Below are 23,043 nucleotides of genomic sequence, written 5' to 3'. Positions count from 1 at the left end.
GTGGATCTCTTCTTGCACATTTGTAAATCGCAGCATAACATGAACATGCTAGATTTTTAAGTAAAATAAAGAAAGAGTATTGCAATAAAAACATCTCTCCTTAACCATTTTCTGTTAATGTCGCCTAAGAATAGAATAGCAAAAAGCCGGACCGAAAACAGTGGTTAAAAACCGAGGTATGTATTGAACCGTGGACTAACTGTTTTGTTGCATCTCTAGTAAAAAAATTGTTAAAAAATGTTTACATTATTTCATCCACTGTTGTTTTGCTTTTTTCTATTGGAATAAAAAAAAAAAAAAACATTTAATTCTGTTAGAAAACGGGTGCTTCAATTGTAAACTATTGTAAACGTCTGCTCTGCTCTACACTGTGTCCGACTGCTTCTGAGCTGCAGGAATCAAAGTTCTGTTCATGTGAGGAGATGATTGACAGATAATGAAGGAAGATTTGTGCGTAAAAGAGCCCGATAGAGTGTCTGATAAATGTCTTATCTTGTAGAATGCACACTCGGTTTTCACTATACACAGAGAATGTGCGATTGCGAATCAAAAGCGAAAGTAAAAAGCAAGCTCCCTGATTCACGCAAATTAAAAGACATACAATAAATAGCCTCTCCCCAAGTATCAAAGCTATCTTATGCTGGGCTGTGTAGTTGTAACCACCTCTTAATTCTGGTCTCGGTTTTGCTCTCTGTTTGCACCTGCATCTATTTTTCCAGTCATGAATTTTCATTTAGGATTTCTTAAAAATACTGTGCATAAATCTCATCGTGTCTCATTCTCGTGAACCCAATCTCTTGTTTCTTCTTGTCTCATGAGCTAAGTATCTCGTCACACCCCTAATGTTTACACAGCATGAATTCTTGCCTTCAAAAGAAGCATGAGAATGAAACAAAACAAATGTGTCTCAAGAAAGATTAACTATTTTTAACGCAACACATTTTCTTAAAAACACTCATAGTTATTAAGAAACGATTGAATGTTGTGAATTTGTTACAAAAGCAGTGTGTTGATGGCTGTATCTGTAGTGCTTTAAAGTGGATTCATTTAAAGACGCTACATCTCAGAGAGGATTTTAACATGTTATAAAAATCCAGCTTGAGAAGTCTCTAAATCCTTTATTTTACTACTTCTAATAAAATTTGATAATATAGAAAAACTCACTATTCTTCTAGTCAACCATCCTCACCAAACATGTCTGTATGCAAGTTTTGTCATGCTGGTTTTCAGTGATCCATGCACAGTGATTTAAATCATCTTTGCTCACCCGAGTTACAAATGGGTGGTGAGAACAGAGAGGTGTAGTTGCTACAGTATGACAAATCAGCTAAATTAAATGAACAACTTCCTAGCAACCATTAGTGTCCAATTTGAGATCACATGTAACCATCTAATATATAATATATATATTAGACATGTGCTGATTTTCGGTAATGTGATGTATCATGATAATGAATATGCACGATATTGTTATCGTGGGCACTAATAAATAATTTATTAACAATTATTACATTTTTTATAATACACTCAAGAAAACAATGCCCATCAACCGTATAAATGCTCAACACCGCTGTATTCTGCGTCAAAGGGACACACGCTCAGATGTAAATGAGAAGCACATGAATGAGTGTAGGAGACACGCTGTATGAAGTGACGCTCAATGAAAGCAGAGGGCGCTGATGAACTGCAGAATGCTGCGCTTACCCCGGAAACCCTGCAAACAAAAGCAACCGTGCTAGTGAAGTTTTTAAAATAGCCATTCGTTTTGTAATCTCAATGTTGTTCATCACAGCACCAAATACTAAATACTTAAAGACTTAATAGGCTATTTATTTTCAAACATTTTTATGTTTTAATCTGGACTACAGCATGCCCTAATGATTAGATTTTTTTGTATTATTTGTTATTGTTCAGTAAGACTTTGAGACATACGACTTCATTAGTTAACATGTTAATTCATCATTACCAAACTGACAATGAAAAATACTTATAAAGAATGAATTGTTCAAAAATGAAAAGTAATGTTAATTTCTTAGTTACTGTACAAAATCAAAATAACTTTTTTAATGGACCTAACTCACCTAAGATAAAACTAGCAATGATCAGTATTTAACTAACATTACCAAAAACATTAAACTTTCTGTAACAAATGTAGCTATTGCTCAATCTTAGTTAATGCACTAAATAATGAGACCTTATTGTAATTTGTTACCTGTTGTTCTTTATAGCCTAATTCTTTTGCACTTTAATCCGTTTGAAAATTGTACTTTTACAGATCTGGAAAAAATTTAAGAGACCACTTAACGTTGATTTTTCAATGTTAAGTGGTCTCTTCATTTTTTCCAGAGCTATATATATTTTTGGTGCATTATATTATTGTATTTAAACATTCAGTAGTTTTTGTTATTACAAAAATATTTCTTAAAGCTGTTATGCTATGACAACACTTTTTTTGTAACTTATTTCAATATTGTGATAATATCGTATATCGTGATAAAAGCTTCAGCAATTAATCGCAACATGAAAAATTGATATCGATATATTATATTATATTATATTATATTATATTATATTATATATTATATTATATTATATTATATTATATTATATTATATTATATTATATTATATTATATTATATTATATTATATTATATTATATTATATTATATTATATTATATTATATACAGGCAACGCTTGTGTCCAATCCCTTTTTTTAAAAATAAAGTATATCCTAAATCCCAAAAATAGCTACACATACATATTAATGCAGGTCTTCTTTTACATTTTCAAATATTACTTTGTAAATAAATCCAATTAAACTTAAAAACCCTTCCCTAAATATCATTTACATTTAATGATGTTTACGCGTTAAAATCTGCATTTTGCCAGTTTGTAGCAAATTCTGTTTTCTATGGATTTTTTTTTCTATGGATCAATCATATTACATCTTAACAAACTGCATTTAATTAGTAGGATTTGGGAAGTTTTGATATTTGACTACTTTTATGCAATGTTATTAGTATTATTATTATTATTTTTTTTTTTTACTTTTGACAATGTCTTACAGCTACAAATAATTTAAATCCACTATCATTAAAGCAGATGATTGTAAACAGAGATTGTGAGTGACTGTGATAGTAAAGGTTGCAAGTTTCATAGCTAATGAATAAAACATTATATAATTTGTATGTTGACACGCACATACAACTGACCAACTTATCAAATGTATATATTCATAGCTCTAGGTGTACCCCAAAGCTCATTTTGCAGAATCAGCAGCGGCTTGGTGGAGAACACCATCTTGATGTTTTATTTTGTTTTGTTATTTTTTTTGTTTTGTTTTGTTTTTTGCAGTGCTTTTTTAACAACAGATAACATGTACAGAATTACATTATAACACATAATATACAAACCCGATTCCAAAAAATGTGGGACACTGTACAAATTGTGAATAAAAAAGGAATGCAATAATTTCTCATAAACTTATATTTTATTCACAATACAATATAGATAACATATTAAATGTTGAAAGTGAGACATTTTGAAATGTCATGCCAAATATTGTCTCATTTTGAGCTACACATTCCAAAAAAGTTGGGACAGGTAGCAATAACAGGCCAGAAAAGTTAAATGTACATATAAGGAACAGCTGGAGGACAAATTTGCAACTTATTTGGTCAATTGGGAACATAAGTGGGTATACAAAGAGCCTATTTGAGTGGCAGTGTCTCTCAGAAGTTGCAATGTGCAGAAGTTCACCAATATCCCCAATACTGTGGCGAAAAATAGTGGAGCAATATCAGAAAGGAGTTTCTAAGAAATAAATTGCTAAAAGTTTGATGTTGTCATCATCTACAGCATAATATCATCCAAAGATTCAGAGAATCTGGAAAAATCTTTGTACATAAGGGTCAAGGCTGGATAACCATACTGGATGCCCGTGATAATCGGGCCCTTAGACGGCTCTGCATCACATACATGAATGCTACTGTAATGGAAATCACAACATGGGCTCAGGAATACTTCCAGAAGACTATGTTAATGAACACAATTCACCATGCCATTCGCCGTTGCCGGCTAAAACTCTATAGGTCAAAATAGAAGCCATATCTAAACATGATCCAGAAGTGCAGGTGTTTTCTCTGGGCCAAGTCAGATGAATCAAAATGTAAAGTTCTTTTTAGAAAACTGGGACGCCATGTCATCCGTACTAAAGAGGACAAGGACAGCCCAAATTGCTATCAGCGCTCAGTCCAGAAGCCTACATCTCTGATGGTATGAGGTTGCATGAGTGTGTGTGGTATTGGCAGCTTACACATCTGGGAAGGCACCATCATACATATGCACCATCAACATATGCTCCCATCCAGATGTCATCTCTTTCAGGGAAGACCTTGCATTTTCCAGGATGACAGTGCCAGACCACATACTGCATCAATTATGACATCATGGCTGGGTAGAAGGATCCGGGTACTGAAAATGCAGTCCAGATCGTTTACCCATAGAAAACATTTGGTGCATCATAAAGAGGAAGACCTAAGATAGTTGAGCAACTAAAAGCCTGTATTAGACAAGAATTGGACAACATTCCTATTCCTAAATTTGAGCAACTTGTCTCCTTAGTCCCTTGACATTTGCAGACTGTTATAAAAAGAAGAGGGGATGTCCCAACTTTTTTGATATATGTTGATGCCATGAAATCTTAAAACAAAATATTTTCCTTCCATGTGATGTCATCTGTTATATTCTGAATACAATATTGAAATTGGAAACTTCCACATCATTGCATTCTGTTTTTATGCACAATTTGTAAAGTATCCCAACTTGTTTGGAATCGGGTTTGTACATCAGAATACAATCAGTGTTACAAAAAGAACCCATCTTGATGTGCTGCTAAATTTGAATGCTAAAAAAGTCCATGCCGACATCGATAACATTCTTGGAATTTTGTGGGAAAATTAAACAAAAATAGGCATTTCTATTTTTATTCCAGTTTATTCCATAACCTACATTCATAGGTTATCATAACCTGATAATTCATTGGTTATCATAACTGCATGTTATTTTATTTCAGCTAATGAAAGGGTTTTTAATATGTTTCAGTTTTCGTTAACAACACTGAATCAAATGGGTTTCTTTCATTTCGAATCAAAAACCGACACACATACATGTGACCCCAGACCAAAAAAACAAGTCGCATGGGTGTATTTGTGCCAATAGCTAACAATACATTGTACGGGTCAAAATGATCGTTTTATTTATTTATTTATTTATTTGTTTATTTGTTTATTTATTTATTTATTTATTTATTTATTTATTTATTTATTTATTTATTTATTTATTTATTTATTTATTTATTTATTTATTTATTTATTTATGACAAAAATCATCAAGATATTAAACAAAGATCATGATCCATGAAAATATTTGTATGTAAATATATGTAAATTTTCAACTGTAAATATATCAAAAATGTATTATTAGTAGTAATATGCTTTGTTAGGGGCTTAATTTGAACGACTTTAAAGGCGATTTCCTCAATATTTAGACATTTTTTTTACACTCTCAAATTCCAGATATTCAAATGTTTCTATCTCGGCTAAATATTGTCTTATCCAAATAAGCCATATATCAATGAAAAGCTTTCAGATGATTAATAAATTTAAATGTAAAGAAATCAACCATTATGACTGGTTTTGTGGTCCAGGGTCACATATTCAATCAGACCTCCTACCATTTATTTGTGACATTTGGAGAATTATGTATTCCCACATGTTTACTTTATATTTCTTTAGAAAGAATGCTCATTGCTATTAATTTTCCACAGGCGAGTCTTGCCCCTCTAGCTCAAATGTCAAGCCACACCTATGCACACAACATTAATCCATTGCCATCTGTTTTGATCAAATATTGGAAATATTCTTCATAGATAGATTGATAGTGTCGTGTTGTGTGAATGCTGGTAGATTCAAAGCATTTTTGCTACGATACTTTTCAGGATTTACACTTCTGTAATAAGTATGTTTAACCCAAAAGCTCTTAAGCATTACTTCACTGATTTAAATAACTGTTGCAGTTTTACTAGTTTACCCAAAGGGATAGTTCACCCAAAAAAAAAAAAAAAAAAAAAAAATTATGTCATTTACTCGCTTCATGTCATTCCAAACCTGCAGCTTTCTTCTGTGGAACATAAAAGAAGTCCCAGAAAAAAATCTCAGTGTCTATACAATGGAAATCAATGGTCAGCAAAATTGTTTAGTTAGAAACATTCTTAAAATAGGTTGATTTGTGTTCCGCAGAAGAAAGTAAGTCAGGTTTGGAACAACATGTGAGAAAGTAAATGATGACAGAACTCTTATTTTTGGATAAACTTTCCTTTTTAATTAAAAAACAGCGTCTCTGTAAATACTCACTCATAACGTGTGGGAGAAAGACTGGGATACTGTTGCATATTCTTTGCTATTGATGAAACGTTTTATGTTTGTAAAGGGCCCTTTTTAGATTATTTTCTTCCAATTAAAAACAAAAATGAAACATTTAGCAGAATGGTCATGGTTCTCTCGTCCATACAATGTACTAAATTACAACAAACAACAACAACAACAAAAAAATACTGTAAAAAGTAAATCTATGTACTGTACTGTTTTTTTCAGCATCTATTGGATTTAAAGTGCAGTAAACAATCACAGTGTGTTTAGCTCATTCTAACCTGCGGCGGTGCCATGTCCTGTGGCTATTTGGGGTTGGTAACCATGGTAACAATTCTCATGGTGTCTTTGAGAGTGTCACCTGGAAGATCAATCCATTCGCTTGCTTTTTTCCACATAAGATGGAGGAAGGTAACCTAACTCAGGGGTGAATTTTCATCTCCACATGTGCTGACCCTCTCTTGACCTGCATAGATCAGGCTTGGAGCCATCAGTGTGTTTGCCAACTGGGTATTTTCATCCAGGCTTAACAGAATCTTTATTGTTTGTTTTGATTTTGAATAGGCTCATAAAGGCTATATTGATGAAAGTTTATTCTGTTCTCTTCAGAGTCGGCCCCACCCACCCCTCAGTCCACAGACCCACCCCCTCCCACGTGGCAACCGCTGACTAATCACGGAGAGGCGGGGAAGTACTGCTGCTTGTGTGGCGCCTGGTTCAACAACCCACTTATGGCACAGCAACACTATGAAGGCAAGAAGCACAAGAGAAATGCGGCACGGGCGCGACTGCTGGAACAGCTGGCTGGCAGTCTAGATGCCAATGAAAGTACAGGTCAGTCTTCAATTCAGTGTTCGAGTTCAATTTTAACAACTAAGATCTAAATCTTGTTTCTTCTTGAGTGAATAATTAAACTAAAACAGCATAAAGAGCTACAAGGATGCAATTAAGAGTCCATGCATTTGGTAGCACACATTTCTTAACTACATCCAGCAATCTTCCAGGTCACATAAGCTCCTTTCACAAAGAGCTTTAATCCCAGAAAATTGATGTAGAAATGCTAGAGTGCCTTCTATGTGAATGCAAACACATCTCAGGCTTGATCCCTGGATGGGGACCTAAGGCCTTATCAATCTAACGTAGAAATGAGCGCAGATCCGAGCACATCATCTTATGACGGGTTCATGAAACACACAATCATGATTTAAATATCACACCCCATAAAAATTCACGGTTTAGAAGCCTTGCCCCTAACGTTTACGACGCGGAGAAACGTAATCCAGCCAAGAAGATCTCATGAAAGAGAAATTGATCTTACTCCAAAAAACCCCTGTTTACCTCCTAATTGCAAACTTATACCGGTATTAAAATATAAAATAAAATACAAATTAGATAAGTCATTGTGGCATTCTGTCACATGCCTGTCCTGTCTTGTGTGCACATGTGGGTTTTGTCATGTCTCCGGTCTACTGTCAACCCCGCCCTTCTTGTTATCTGATTATTGGTTTATTTGCCCCACCTGTTCTCCCTCATTATCTGCCTTGTTTGTTCCCTTTATAATCTCCTTGTGTTTGTCAGTCTGTGTTGGATCCTTGTGTAATGTCTGCGTCTCCCGTCCTCCCCGTGATTCTGTTGGTTTGTTTAGTTTATATTTTATTATTCCATTATGTGTTTTTTCCCCCTCGTGGGTTTTGTTTTGAGTTTATGTTTTATTTGTTATAAATAAATATATCATTTTCTGCACTTGAGTCCTCGCACCCTTTTCCCTTGTGTGTAACGTGACAGAAGGATCCAACCATACAATGAGGACTCAGCAGAGAAGTTCTCCCTCGGTGCCAGTTCCGGGGGTCCCGAGTCCGGGAATCCCGAGTCCGGACATGGCCTGGAGGGCCGTAATGGGAGGGTTTGTGGTGGCAGTCCTGCATGCTTGGGAAAAGCACAGGGTGTCATCCACCACTCCGGTGGTCCCAGTGCCGGTGGATCGTGTTCCGGTGATCCCTGTGCCAGTGGATCATGTTCCGGTGGTCCCTGTGCCGGTGGACTCCGTTCCGGTGGTCCCGAGTCCAGAAACGGCCTGGAGGGCTGTGATGGGATGCTTTGTGGTGGCAGTCCTGCATGCGTGGAAGGAGCACAGGGCTTTATCCGAAGCCCCGGAGGCAGTTCCGGTGGTCCCAGTTCCGGTGGATCGTGTGCCGGTGGTCTCAGTTCCGGCGGATCGTGTTCCGGTGGTCCCTGTGCCGATGGATCGTGTTCCGGTGGTCCCAGTTCCGGCAGATCATGTTCCGGTGGTCCCAATGCCAGCAGATCGTATTCCGGTGGTCCCAGTGCCGGTGGATACTGCTGGACTGGAGAAGTTTCCCCAATGCCCTGCCTGCGCCGCTGAGGCGCCCTGCTCTCCCTGCGCCGCTGAGGCGCCCTGCTCTCCCTGCGCCGCTGAGGCGCCCTGCTCTCCCTGCGCCGCTGAGGCGCCCTGCTCTCCCTGAGGCGTCCTGCTCTCCGTGCGCCGCTGAGGCGTCCTGCACTCCGTGCGCCGCTGAGGCGTCCTGCTCTCCGTGCGCCGCTGAGGCGTCCTGCTCTCCGTGCGCCGCTGAGGCGTCCTGCTCTCCCTGCGCCGCTGAGGCGTCCTGCTCTCCCTGCGCCGCTGAGGCGTCCTGCTCTCCGTGCGCCGCTGAGGCGTCCTGCTCTCCGTGCGCCGCTGAGGCGTCCTGCTCTCCGTGCGCCGCTGAGGCGTCCTGCTCTCCGTGCGCCGCTGAGGCGTCCTGCTCTCCGTGCGCCGCTGAGGCGTCCTGCTCTCCGTGCGCCGCTGAGGCGTCCTGCTCTCCGTGCGCCGCTGAGGCGTCCTGCTCTCCGTGCGCCGCTGAGGCGTCCTGCTCTCCCTGAGGCGCCCTGCTCTCCCTGCGCCGCTGAGGCGCCCTGCTCTCCGTGCGCCGCTGAGGCGCCCTGCTCTCCGTGCGCCGCTGAGGCGTCCTGCTCTCCGTGCGGCGCTGAGGCGTCCTGCTCTCCGTGCGCCGCTGAGGCGTCCTGCTCTCCCTGCGCCGCTGAGGCGTCCTGCTCTCCGTGCGCCGCTGAGGCGTCCTGCTCTCCGTGCGCCGCTGAGGCGTCCTGCTCTCCGTGCGCCGCTGAGGCGTCCTGCTCTCCGTGCGCCGCTGAGGCGTCCTGCTCTCCGTGCGCCGCTGAGGCGTCCTGCTCTCCGTGCGCCGCTGAGGCGTCCTGCTCTCCGTGCGCCGCTGAGGCGTCCTGCTCTCCGTGCGCCGCTGAGGCGTCCTGCTCTCCGTGCGCCGCTGAGGCGTCCTGCTCTCCGTGCGCCGCTGAGGCGTCCTGCTCTCCGTGCGCCGCTGAGGCGTCCTGCTCTCCGTGCGCCGCTGAGGCGTCCTGCTCTCCGTGCGCCGCTGAGGCGTCCTGCTCTCCGTGCGCCGCTGAGGCGTCCTGCTCTCCGTGCGCCGCTGAGGCGTCCTGCTCTCCGTGCGCCGCTGAGGCGTCCTGCTCTCCGTGCGCCGCTGAGGCGTCCTGCTCTCCGTGCGCCGCTGAGGCGTCCTGCTCTCCGTGCGCCGCTGAGGCGTCCTGCTCTCCGTGCGCCGCTGAGGCGTCCTGCTCTCCATGCGCCGCTGAGGCGTCCTGCTCTCAACGCTCCTCCCTGGCGCCCCCTGCACTCACCGCGCCACCCAGGAGTCCTGCTCTCACCGCGCCACCCTGGCCGCCTGAACTCTGCGGGCCGCCTGAACTCGGTGGGCCTCCCGACCTCGGCGGGCCGTCCTGGCCATTCGAACTTTGTGTGCCACCGTGGCCTCTTGAACTTTTTGTTTTCCTTGTCCCTCCCTTGTTTACCCCTCCCTTGTCTGTTTCTTCCTGGTCTGTCCCTCCCGTGCCCCCCTGGTCAGTCCCTCCCGTGCCCCCCTGGTCAGTCCCTCCCGTGCCCCCCTGGTCAGTCCCTCCCGTGCCCCCCTGGTCTGTCCCTCCCGTGCCGCCCTGGTCTGTCCCTCCCGTCCCGCCCTGGTCTGTCCCGCCCGTCCCTAGTGGAGTGTCTGGTAGCCGCTCCTTAAGGAGGGGGTAATGTCACATGCCTGTCCTGTCTTGTGTGCACATGTGGGTTTTGTCATGTCTCCGGTCTACTGTCAACCCCGCCCTTCTTGTTATCTGATTATTGGTTTATTTGCCCCACCTGTTCTCCCTCATTATCTGCCTTGTTTGTTCCCTTTATAATCTCCTTGTGTTTGTCAGTCTGTGTTGGATCCTTGTGTAATGTCTGCGTCTCCCGTCCTCCCCGTGATTCTGTTGGTTTGTTTAGTTTATATTTTATTATTCCATTATGTGTTTTTTCCCCCTCGTGGGTTTTGTTTTGAGTTTATGTTTTATTTGTTATAAATAAATATATCATTTTCTGCACTTGAGTCCTCGCACCCTTTTCCCTTTTGTGTAACGTGACACATTCATTATAAACAGCACGTCAAGCCAAAATGAATTTATTTTAAGTGAAAATGAAACGGCATTAGGCTTCCATATTTGCCATGAATATTTTCTTAATTTCTCCTTTAACAGAAGCGCTGCAGGTGCCTATATGTGAATCCTCATCTTCTGTTGTTTATGCTGCTATCTGTGCATGTAAAGCTAATTCAATATGACATTCTAATCTTAACGGTTAATAGTTGACTACAGAGCTTTGGTTGGATAGGAAAATGCCCTCATTTCAATTCTTCGCCAGATTTGCTATTCTGGACGTAAATTCACGCTAACCCAAAAACTTGCGTACAGGACCTAAGACCTGGGGACCGTTCTTCGTAAGTCGCTAACTCAGTTAGCTGGATTTGATTGTTGCGATTTGGCTTGATCTCGGATTGTTTGGTTATTCGAAGCTCATCCTGGACTTGCTGTCATAGCAACAGGTCCGTTAGCTTAAACCTGCTTGGCTTGGGAGCTGGCTTATTTCATGTAAACAGGATTAGATTGCATCTTGAGGTGATTCTTAAAATCCGTCCCAGTCACTGCTACTTTATTACAAGAGTTCATTACTGAACCAGGAACAATAATAAATTAAATTAATAATAAATATAAAAGTTTATTTGAATATAACATTTTAATGTTGTGTAAAATTTGCGTATAATACTATAGACACAGTCCCTTGATTGACAGACTTATTTGTGAATTGTGATGGAATTATTACTTTATAGTTGTATTGGAGGTTTACACACATTGTGCAGTTAATCTCCATCGTGCATTAATGTAAGTGATGACGGATAATATGGGAGTGGCTTGATGCCGCTCAAGAGATCTTGATCTTGACCGTTAAGAAACTTTAATTAATACTGCCACGTAAAAAATCTGCTTCAAATTGAATTAAAAAGAAAATTACAACAATGAAATAAAAATGCAAGCTGTGTACAAATATTATAAAATTTGTGAATATAAATGGGGAATCATGTTCATCAAAACAGTGCACATTTAATTTATCTAACTTTTATGTTGGTTTGGTCGTTTCCTTATAAAGGTCCAGAAATTTGAATTCCCTTTCAAAGGGAACTCCCGTTGCATCGAATGACGCTATGGGGAACGCTTGCGTGATGATGTCATGAAGCACATGTGAAATCAGTCCAATAAGGTACGGAGACATCAGAGGCGGCTGACGTCATGGACCAGGAAGCTATAAAGCCTGCCCAAACAAAGCTGCGCTAGCTTCTGTGTCTTCAGTAGCGCTCAATGTGTGGTCTGTTCAAAGCGGTTTTCAGTGTTTTTTCCTAGTTCAGTAAAATAAATCTAAAAATAAACACTATGGCGAATATGCAGCAGTTTAAGAGATGTGTGCACCCCTGCCCTAGTTTCATTACGGGAGGGGACACACATGTTTTTTGTGTGGCATGTTTGGGAAAGGAGCATGCACAGTCAGCACTCGAGGGCGCTGGCTGTGGGCACTGTGAAGTGCTTCCCATGCGGACACTCCGATCCCGCCTGGCGTCTTTTTGCCATTTTACACCCCCGGTCCGAGTTGTGGAACCTGTGGGCTTGACCTCTGAGGTGGCTTAGCTCGTGAGTTCAGGTCTCTCAACTGATGTTGTACAGACCATTCTGCATTCCAGCGCTCCATCCACTAGGAAACTTTACAACCTGAAGTGGAAGGTTTTCACGTCATAGTGTCAAAGTCGCCAGCAGGATCCGGTAAACTGCCCGGTTGGTACAGTGCTGGACTTCCTGCAGGATCGGTTCACTGCAGGGTTATCCCTGTAAACCCTTAAGGGTTGTTACATCCCTAAGGTGCCTACTAACATAGCTAGATCCATTGTGCTGCAGGCCTTCTGTCCTCCACCTTTCATCAACTCGGATCAGGAGAAAAGTAATTTGCTCTGCCCGGTTAGGGCGTTAGATGCTTATGTCCACAGAGCTGCCCTGTGGAGTAAGTCTGAGCAATTCTTTGTGTGCTTTGGAGCCCCTAGCAAAGGGGCCTCGGTTTCAAAGCAAAGGATGAGCAAGTGAGTGGTTGAGACCATTTCACTTGCTTATGAGTCGGTCGGGCAGCCATCTCCTTTGGCGGTCCGGTCACATTCTACTAGGAGTATGGCGGTATCTAAGGCCTTTATGTCAGGGTAGGCCCTGCAAGATATTTGTGAAGCTGCAGGCTGGTCCTCACCGCACACATTTGTGAGGTTCTACTCTTTGGACACAGGGCCTACCCCAGGGTCGTCAGTGCTTTCATCCTAGTGTGCTTTCTTTCACATGGGACAGGCACTTCTCGTGATGGTGGCGTTGGTATAGACGTTATCCATAGCGTCATTCGATGGAGTTTCCTTTAAAAGGGAACGCCTAGGTTACGACTGTAACCTCGGTTCCCTGAGGAGGGAACGAGCGTTGCATCGCATTGCCATACCTCCTACGTGTCTGTCAGAGCGGCTACTTCAGACTTTCGAAGCTAGTGCAGATTTGTTTGGGCAGGCTTTATAGCTTCCTGGTCCGTGACGTCACCCGCCTCTGACATCTCCGTACCTTATTGGACTGATTTCACATGTGCTTCATGACATCATCAAGCAAGCATTCCCCATAAAATCAATCGATGCAACACTCGTTCCCTCCTCAGGGAACCGAGGTTACAGTCGTAACCTAGGCGTTTTCTTATTTTCTTTTCTTTGACAATTTTTTTGCCAGGTGGCTTTTTTAATTATATGATGTCATTAAGTTGTCCATGCTGATCGTGGTTTCGAGTATCGATGTATCTGCCCTCTTCAGGGAACACAGGCACAAGCAGTGATCTCAGATATCTTAATCCAGATATTTTTATCCAATCCGCAAATTCGTTTGAAGAACCAAATTAGCCAGAGATCAGTTATCACAATTAAAAGATATGGGATCTGTCAAATCATCTCAGATGTATTAAGCATGGTACGAAGAATGGGCCCCAGACGTGAGATTTGATTGTAGCCACTGCTCACGTCCATATTGATAAATGCCAAGTTTTGAATGGAAACGGCCATACGCACAGTTTTTTATTGTACGTTCTTTACATAAATGAGACCCCTAGTAAAATAGCTGGAATAAGTCCTGAAATTAACAAAAGGTAGGACCAATGCCATAAGGAGTGTGTCGTACTGATGACGATGAAGCTAAGATTCTTCGCCAGCTTATTGTAATAATACATGTGCTAGTTTATGAATGAATCAGAAAACAAAACAAGCATGGTTTCTCGAGAGAGAAATCGCAGATCATAACCAAACTTAAGAAGCTGCGGAAACATTACACATCACATCCTGATGTCGCATGTCAGTTCATCCCCTTCCTCCGCTTCCCACAGTCGAATCCTGTCAGTGAATTTGTGCTCTTCAAATGCATATTTCACATTGATATAATCACTAGACATGTTAGTCATGCAGTGTGTGATACAGGTATCTTGACAGATCCCATAAGTCAGTTCAAATAAACTGTGAGTCAAATCGCAGTGGTTGCTCAGGGTTTTCAACAAGGTCGAGTCGGGTATCGCCTTCGGATACATCTTGAGAACTAGATCCGTAAGCCTCAAGAGTTACTTTCCCCAAGGCAAATTAGCAAAAGGCATGTCACTTGTCTTTAGGAACTAAGACTCAAAGTGCTTTGATTCTGATTTGCCTGCTACTGAAATGAACAAGTCAGTCCAATTCAGGCTTCTTTTGTTCAGTAGTTGTTTAAAGACAGATTGGGTGACATTCCTCCTGCATAACTGTGGAAATGAAAGAAAACGGACGTTTTGAACACTTATACAATGTATGTCATTTGTCATTTTATTTAGAACAAATCTATTTTAGTTCACTCAAAAACACAAAAAGTGCCCTTGAAGAGATCTGAAAAAAGAAAAAGAAAATTATGTTATTCATTTAGATAATTTCTGCAAAACAAAAGAAGATATTTTGAAAATTTTAGTCCATTAAATGATGTCAACACATATTGGCTTATTATTGGTCTCTCAACTTTATATATACCCACAACATTGTTTTGACCCCACTGACCTTCATAATATCTTATTTCGTATAACATGAACATGAATGAGTAAATACTAAAAATGTCAAATTTTGGGTTACCTGTTCCAATAAAAGCTACCTTAAAGTACAAAAAGGTCCATAAAATCACAATAAAAGTAAAAATGCATGGCATCCCTCATGCACTATATTCTAAGGTTCTGTCCAGAATCACTCCCTATACCCTCAAATAGGTGTCTGAATGTCTGAATTCACTCATTGTCTGAATTCACTCGTTTTCATTCACTCCTTCAAGTGGACTATATTAGTGGAGCAAAGATGTTGTATGTAAGTTTTTGACCATACAGATAAAAATACCATATAGACATTTTTTGCAGATATTTAGGAATTATTCTCAGTTCACATACTTTTTTCTCAGGGGAAAAAAAACAATGCTACAGGAGGTTATTCTACTTTGATATGTGCATTCCATGTCGGAATGTCTGTTTTTGTTTTGGTCTGTGTGATACTGCACTTTACCAGGTTACCCAATAGTATTTCGACACCACAGGTTGCCAACCTGTGGGAAAAAAAATATGTATTATAGCCATGGAAGCCAGTAACAAACTGGGTCATAAATCACAGATTCTACCTGACCTACAAAGCTTCGGCATTCCTCTAAAAATGAATGGAAGCAAATTAAAATACTGATAAATAAACTATTCAGCTTAGCAAAGTCTCACCATCTTCCATTTTTATTTGTGCTCATTCCTGTTTCATGTCTTTAAACTGGCAACCTCAAGTCTGAGGAGCAGGGGGCGGGGCAAGCAATATTTTGAATTTGGATTGCAGTACCCATTTCAAACACTTGCTCTCAATTATTACATAAGGCACTTTTAATGTAGTTAATATTGAATGCGGGTATAGGGGGTGATTTCTAACACCTACGTTTTTAAAGGGATAGTTGAACAAATGAAAATGTTATTTTTATCTGCTGACCCCAGGGCATCCAAGATGTAGGTGTGTTTGTTTCTTCAGTAGAACTCCAACCATTGTTTGTATGATGCATGTCAGTGGGGTGTATGTCTATGAGAGCCACTATGAGTGTAAAAAACACATAGACATATGGATCCATAGTAAACCCTGTGGCTCATGGTGATACATTGATTCTTAAGACACGAAATGAACAATACTGAACTGAACAGTATGTATGATTTTGTTTTTTTTTTTTTTTTTTTTTTTTTTACCTCATAGCAGACAAATATCTTTCCCCAGTGCCATTACTTATGTCGGATAAGGTCATAATAATGGCGCGATCATAGATACATTGATGCCTCATTCGAGCAATCCATGCAGGCACAAATGAGGTTTTATTTATACACACACACACACACACACACACACACACACACACACACACACACACACACACACACACACACTGTAAAAGAAGAGGGTTTTGTTGGTTTAACTTGAAAAAAATAATTAAGTAATATTTTAAATATTTTGAGTTTATTGAAATAAAAAAATTGAGTTGATACAATGAAGGAAATTTGTTTAATAAATAGAAACTTAAAATATTATTGTATCTGAACCACATAAAAAAAATGATAAATCATGAAAATAGCACTATTTGGCAATAAAACACACACAATTACCCAATATGCATACAAAATCTTTTAATAATATTTTAATAAAAGTTGTCAAATCTCAAAAAATGTTCATTATATTAACAAAAATGTTTAATTTTAATTAACTCAAACTTTTAAGGTTTATTGTATGTATGTATATACAAGTCCATCTCAAAAAATGTGAATATTGTGATAAAGTTCATTATTTTCCATAATGTAATGATAAAAATTAAACTTTCATATATTTTAGATTAATTGCAAACCAACTGAAATATTTCAGGTCTATTATTGTTTTAATACTGATGATTTTGGCTTACAGCTCATGAAAACCCAAAATTCCTATCTTAAAAAATTTGCATATCATGAAAAGGTTCTCTAAACGAGCTATTAACCTAATCATCTGAATCAACGAATTAACTCTAAACACCTGCACAAGATTCCTGAGGCTTTTAAAAACTCCCAGCCTTGTTCATTACTCACAACCGCAATCATGGGTAAGACTGCTGACCTGACTGCTGTCCAGAAAACCATCATTGACGCCCTCAAGCGAGAGGTTAAGACACAGAAAGACATTTCTGAACGAATAGGCTGTTCCCAGAGTGCTGTATCAAGGCACCTCAGTGGGAAGTCTGTGGGAAGGAAAAAGTGTGGCAAAAACGCTGCACAACTAGAAGAGGTGACCGGACCCTGAGGAAGATTGTGGAGAAGGACCGATTCCAGACCTTGGGGGACCTGCGGAAGCAGTGGACTGAGTCTGGAGTAGAAACATCCAGAGCCACCGTGCACAGGCGTGTGCAGGAAATGGGCTACAGGTGCCGCATTCCCCAGATAAAGCCACTTTTGGGCTACAGAGAAGCAGCACTGGACTGTTGCTCAGTGGTCCAAAGTACTTTTTTCGGATGAAAGCAAATTTTGCATGTCATTCGGAAATCAAGGTGCCAGAGTCTGGAGGAAGACTGGGGAGAAGGAAATGCCAAAATGCCTGAAGTCAAGTGTCAAGTACCTACAGTCAGTGATGGTCTGGGGTGCCATGTCAGCTGCTGGTGTTGGTCCACTGTGTTTTATCAAGGGCAGGGTCAAGGCAGCTAGCTATCAGGAGATTTTGGAGCACTTCATGCTTCCATCTGCTGAAAAACTTTATGAAGATGAAGATTTCGTTTTTCAGCACGACCTGGCACCTGCTCACAGTGCCAAAACCACTGGTAAATGGGTTACTGACCATGGTATTACTGTGCTCAATTGGCCTGCCAACTGACCTGAACCTGGTCGGTGAGGAGAAAGTTGAGAGACGCAAGACCCAACACTCTGGATGAGCTTAAGGCCCTTATCGAAGCATCCTGGGCCTCCATTACACCTCACCAGTGCCACAGGCTGATTACCTCCGTGCCACGCCACATTGAAGCAGTCATTTCTGCAAAAGGATTCCCGACTAAGTATTGAGTGCATTTTGGGTTTTCATGAGCTGTATGCCAAAATCATCAGTATTATAACAATAAAAGACCTGACATATTTCAGTTGGTGTGCAATGAATCTAAAAAATATGAAAGTTACATTTTTATCATTAGATTATGGAAAACAATGAACTTTATCATAATATGCTATTTTTTAGAAGGACCTAAGGCTAATTAAGACTTGTCACCCATGAAAAATGGGGTCAAGAAAAAAAAAATGGAGGGCCTTCACCTTAATTCTATGTTGATTCAACAAGGTGCTGAAAGCATTCTTTAGAAATGCTTGCCCATATTGGAAGTATAGCATCTTGCAGTTGATGGAGATTTGTGGGATGCACATCCAGGGCACGAAGCTCCCATTCCACCACATCCCAAAGATGCTCTATTGGGTTGAGATCTGGTGACTGTGGGGGTCATTTTACAGTGAACTCATTGTCATGTTCAAGAAACCAGTTTGAAATGATTCGAGCTTTTTGACATGGTGCATTATACTGCTGGAAGTAGCCATCAGAGCATGGTGGTCATAAAGGGATGGAAATGGTCAGAAACAATGCTCAGGTAGGCCGTGGCATTTAAACAATGCCCAATTGGCACTAAGAGGCCTAAAGTGTGCCAAGAAAACATCCCCACACCATTACACTACCAGCAGAAGCCTGCACAGTGATAACAAGACATGATGGATCCATGTTCTCATTCTGTTTACGCCAAATTCTGACTCTACCATCTGAATGTCTCAACAGAAATCAAGACTCATCAGACCAGGCAACATTTGTCCAGTCTTCAAGTGTCCAATTTTGGTGAGCTCATGTAAATTGTAGCCTTTTTTTCCTATTTGTAGTGGAGATGAGTGGTACCTGGTGGGGTCTTCTTGCTTTTGTAGCCCATCCACCTCAAGGTTGTGCGTGTTGTGGCTTCACAAATGCTTTGCTGCATACCTCGGTTGTAACGAGTGGTTATTTCAGTCAAAGTTGCTCTTCTATCAGCTTGAATCAGTCGGCCCATTCTCCTCTGACCACTAGCATCAACAAGGCATTTTTGCCCACAGGGCTGCCGCACACTGGATGTTTTTCCCTTTTCACACCATTCTTTGTAAACCCTAGAAATGGTTGCGTGTGAAAATCCCAGTAACTGAGCAGTTTGTGAAATACTCAAAAAATACCTGTTGCAAACAATGCAGAAGGTATTAAGAAGAAGACGGAGATAACCGATGTGTGAGGGTAGAAAGAGTTCTCTTAAATACCAGCAAACTGATCAGTCCAAGAGTAATCAGAGCTTCGGGCTCATGAGGTGTTAGTCACAGTGAAGAGTATTGTCCAAAAAGAACATGTGGATACCTGCCAAGACTCAGCAGATAATTGAGATTCTGCATTACCAGAGATAGAAACACACAAATCACAATGCAGAGGATGGACATGCCAAGAAGCCATGCGTTATTTTTAACCGCTGTTCACAATACTGCCTGCAAAGTCCGTCATAAAGTAAAAGGTCTTAGGCTGTTGAGCTGCACATAGTGCTGAGAAGTGCATAGTGTTTCCCTTTCAATACAAATTCTGTGGAAGCTGCTTTTGTTTATTGTTTTTGTCAACCCTGGAGGCAACAAAAACAAAAATGTTACATTGACACTTGCATTCTGCATAACAGATTATCATTTTCCCCAGCCATGCCCCAGCAGGACGCCCTTGTCAGAAGCTTTTCACCGTGAATGTCACGTCTATTGAAATATCAGCAGAAATGTTGTTGATTACAAAAGCCTCTCATCAAGCTGTTCCTCACTCGCAAACATCACATCTTTGTATAGATGTTGTTAGATAAAGGTGAAAGTATGCTAAAATACATTCTCTTAACCCAGTTTATTGTTCATTGACTACAATTAGTATGCCATTCCTGGGTTCATCTTCCCCAAAATTATAAACATTGAGCCCCCCAGGCACCATCAAAACCAAAGGTTTCTAAACATGCATGTCCTGCAGGGTTTAGCTCTAACTTGCCTCAATACACCTTCCCTTGAATTTTCTTGTATAGAAATACCTTATCTGGTTAAGGTGTATTCACCTAAACTCACAACAGTGGCCTTCCTGGAGCAGGATTGGACACCCCTGATCTAAACATTGAGAGCAGTCTGCTCTGGGTTGCGTTTCCCTTACAATCACGTAACTCACTGCTTAACTACATTGCATTGTCTAAGAAATCAACTAAAGTCACGACTGTTTCCCGAAACCGTATTGTCGCAAATCTGTCGTTGAACTGCATTGATAAATGATGTCACGCAGGCGGTGAAGTATTAACTGCTTCTAATGTTTTATTTTGAGATTGAATTCATGGTATATTTGTTGCTATAAATTATGAACATGGCACATGAGGTCTATTTCTTATTTTCTGAGTCATTTTGCTTTATTTTCCAGGTTTTTTCTTTAAAAAGGTGCTTTAAATCTCTTGACAGCACTTAATAATGTTCATTTTACAGGATATATCCTCATCTGTAAATGTTACTAATTCATGCAAGCATTTCAATTTTGCATAAAAGTCTGCATTAAGCTTTAAACCTCACTGAACGAGAGCCGGTGTGGCGCCTGCACATCCACATCAAACAGACAGAACGCAGTAGAGAAGGAGACAATTAATATTCAGCTCAAAAACCTTAACTTAACTGAAATAGCTGCTGTTGGACACTAAATTTAGGTTAGTGAAATAAAGTCAACATCCCATTCACATATTTTATTGTAAAGGGATAACTGCATGTAATTTAATATAAATGTAAAACATTTCTTATAGCCTATTTACAGGATAGAGAAAAGACAGTAACAAGTTACTGTGTCATTAGCGAGTGTGTGTGTGTGTGTGTGTGTGTGTGTGTGTGTGTGTGTGTGTGTGTGTGTGTGTGTGTGTGTGTGTGTGTGTGTGTGTGTGTGTGTGTGTGTGTGTGTGTTCCAAAACATTCCTCATCTGGTAACACTGAGTTCCCATTATCGAGGGAACTCGCCACTGCGTCATCATAGATGACACTTCAGGGAACACCCTAGCGTGACGCTACTGAAGCTTGAATGAAATAAGGCCAATCCTGATTGGTGTTGAGTCATGACGTAGCGAATGACGTCATACCCGGAAGGTACAAAGCAGAGTTAGTTTTCTGCTCTTCAGCTTTAGCACTCTGTGTTGAATTGGTGTGTCTATTTGGTGTTGTTTGTTCTCGTGAGCCCCGTATTCTGTCCCGCGTCTGTTGAGGCAGCGCGTAGATCAGTGGGTTCGCAAATTAACTTGTCAGCGGATCTTGGGACTGTTGAGGCACTTTCTCAGTCCTCGCTGAGAGCTCTCCTTGTTCTCCTTCCCCGCGTGGAAGCCCGCACTGCGGTTTCTTCCCCCGGGGTGGAGAGCCCGATGCTTGAGCCGTCTGATTCTGAGGAATTAGATGTGCTGAGCGCCAACGGAGTGAAGTAAATGAGAACTCGCCACCTCATAATGCAAGGCTCGAACTCGCGTTGCCGAGGCAGCGCGTGGATTACGGGTCTGCAAAAAAATAAAAAAATAAAATAAGTGAGCACACGCGATCGGTTTACATGTGATATGGTTTAGCGCGAGGCATGCAGTCAGCTGCTGGCTGTGTTCGTTGAGAAATATCTCGCAGAGTACAGTCGTGCGTTTTGGAGTGTTTCAGCCTCGCGCCTGTGGTCTTTCATCTCGAGTGATGACAGTCAAATCTTGCGTTTGCTGAGGCAGCGTGTAGATGACAATTCGGTTGAAAACATATTTAATCAGTATCGTCTGGTGATTATGGCTGCATTTAATTCTGAGGAATTAAAAATTAAACATTTTCTGACTTTGAGGAGTTAGATATGTGTATTCACCCTATCACTCAGACCATGTTCACTTGAGGGGTGATTATGGTGGCATTTAATTCGGAGGAATTAAATGGGATTTATCTAACTTTGAGGAGTTAGATTATCAGCCTATCATCCAAATTGTGTTCACTGGGCTTATTCATCTAGGATTCACAGTCGCCGCCCTAAGCGGTTTCGGCTCTGTTGAGTCAGATGAAGCCCCCTCCCCCGGAGAGCGATCAAGGTCGCCTCTTCCGTGGAGTTTTTTGGAAGTCGATGCTGCGATACGCCGTGTGCGACGCTCGGGCCACATTGATTTCCGGAAAACACTGCACGCATGCTGCTCCAGCCACCTCTAGAAAGACTGCAGCTGGGCAGCGAACGTGTTAGCACACCAAAAATCCCCCCCCGACTAAGCTCTGCCGGGTTGCTGCTTCAGGGGGTCGGGCAGGAGGCTCGGTGGGTACCAGAGACCAGCCTTGAGAGGCTGGTTCCCCTAGTAGAATATCTCGGCGCATGGTTATGCTCCTGAATATATCTGTTTGGGCCCTTTGTACCGTGGGCAAAGGGTACAAACTGCAGTTCAGCGTTCCACCACCGAGGTTCATCGGTGTGGTCTGAATAGTGGTTTACCCAGCCCAGTTACAGGTTATAGAACAGGAAGTGTGCTCCCTGATGGTAAAGGAGGCCATTTAGTGTATCCCTCCGCCAGACAGGGCGTCTGGCTATTACGGTCACTACTTCCGGCTTTTACGGTCGCTACATAGATCCACCAATGCTGGTCTCTTATCTGTCCCTGTGACTCGCCTAAAATCTATGGGGGATAGGGCTTTTTTAAATCTTGCACCTAAACTCTGGAATTCCTTGCCTTTAGAGATACAAAATGCAAAATCGTTGGACATATTCAAATCCAGTTTAAAAACATTATTTTTTAGGGAAGCTTTTATGGAATTTTATTTTGCTTATTAGATGTATTTTTTTTTTGTACTTCTTATTTTTTTTTTTTTTTTTTTTTTTTTTTTATGTATATTGTTATATTTTGTTGTGGTTTTATGTTCTTATGTACAGCGCTTTGATAAGCTGCTTTTAAAGGCGCTATATAAAATAAAGTTATTATTATTATATTATTATTATGGTTCTCAGAGAGGATGGAGGGGTTGCGTCTATTATTAGATCTGAGGTACTTGAACCGTTCTCTGAGGAAATTCAGGTTCAAGATGCTCACTATCCCATCGTGAGTCAGATGCAGTTCGAGGACTGGTTCGTCACGATGTATCTAAAGACGCAAACCCGGTATTTTTCCTGGCA

General features: G+C 41.3%; 1 protein-coding gene across 2 annotated transcripts in view; it reads left to right on the top strand.

Moving 5' to 3' along the window:
* Positions 1-23,043, top strand: part of zgc:171482 (zinc finger protein) — a 218,372-nt gene that overhangs the window by 122,776 nt on the left and 72,553 nt on the right. Inside the window, exons 5-6 of one of the 2 annotated variants that reach the window (XM_067421598.1) lie at positions 7,040-7,264; positions 18,661-18,717. In XM_067421598.1, coding sequence (XP_067277699.1) covers positions 7,040-7,264; positions 18,661-18,717 — 282 coding nt within the window. The remainder of the gene's footprint in view (positions 1-7,039; positions 7,265-18,660; positions 18,718-23,043) is intronic. The other variant, XM_067421599.1, reaches the window with a different exon arrangement.

Source organism: Pseudorasbora parva, chromosome 17, assembly GCF_024679245.1.
Source record: "Pseudorasbora parva isolate DD20220531a chromosome 17, ASM2467924v1, whole genome shotgun sequence".
NCBI classification, from domain to species: Eukaryota; Metazoa; Chordata; class Actinopteri; order Cypriniformes; family Gobionidae; genus Pseudorasbora; species Pseudorasbora parva.
This window is presented reverse-complemented; position numbering and strand designations above follow the sequence as displayed.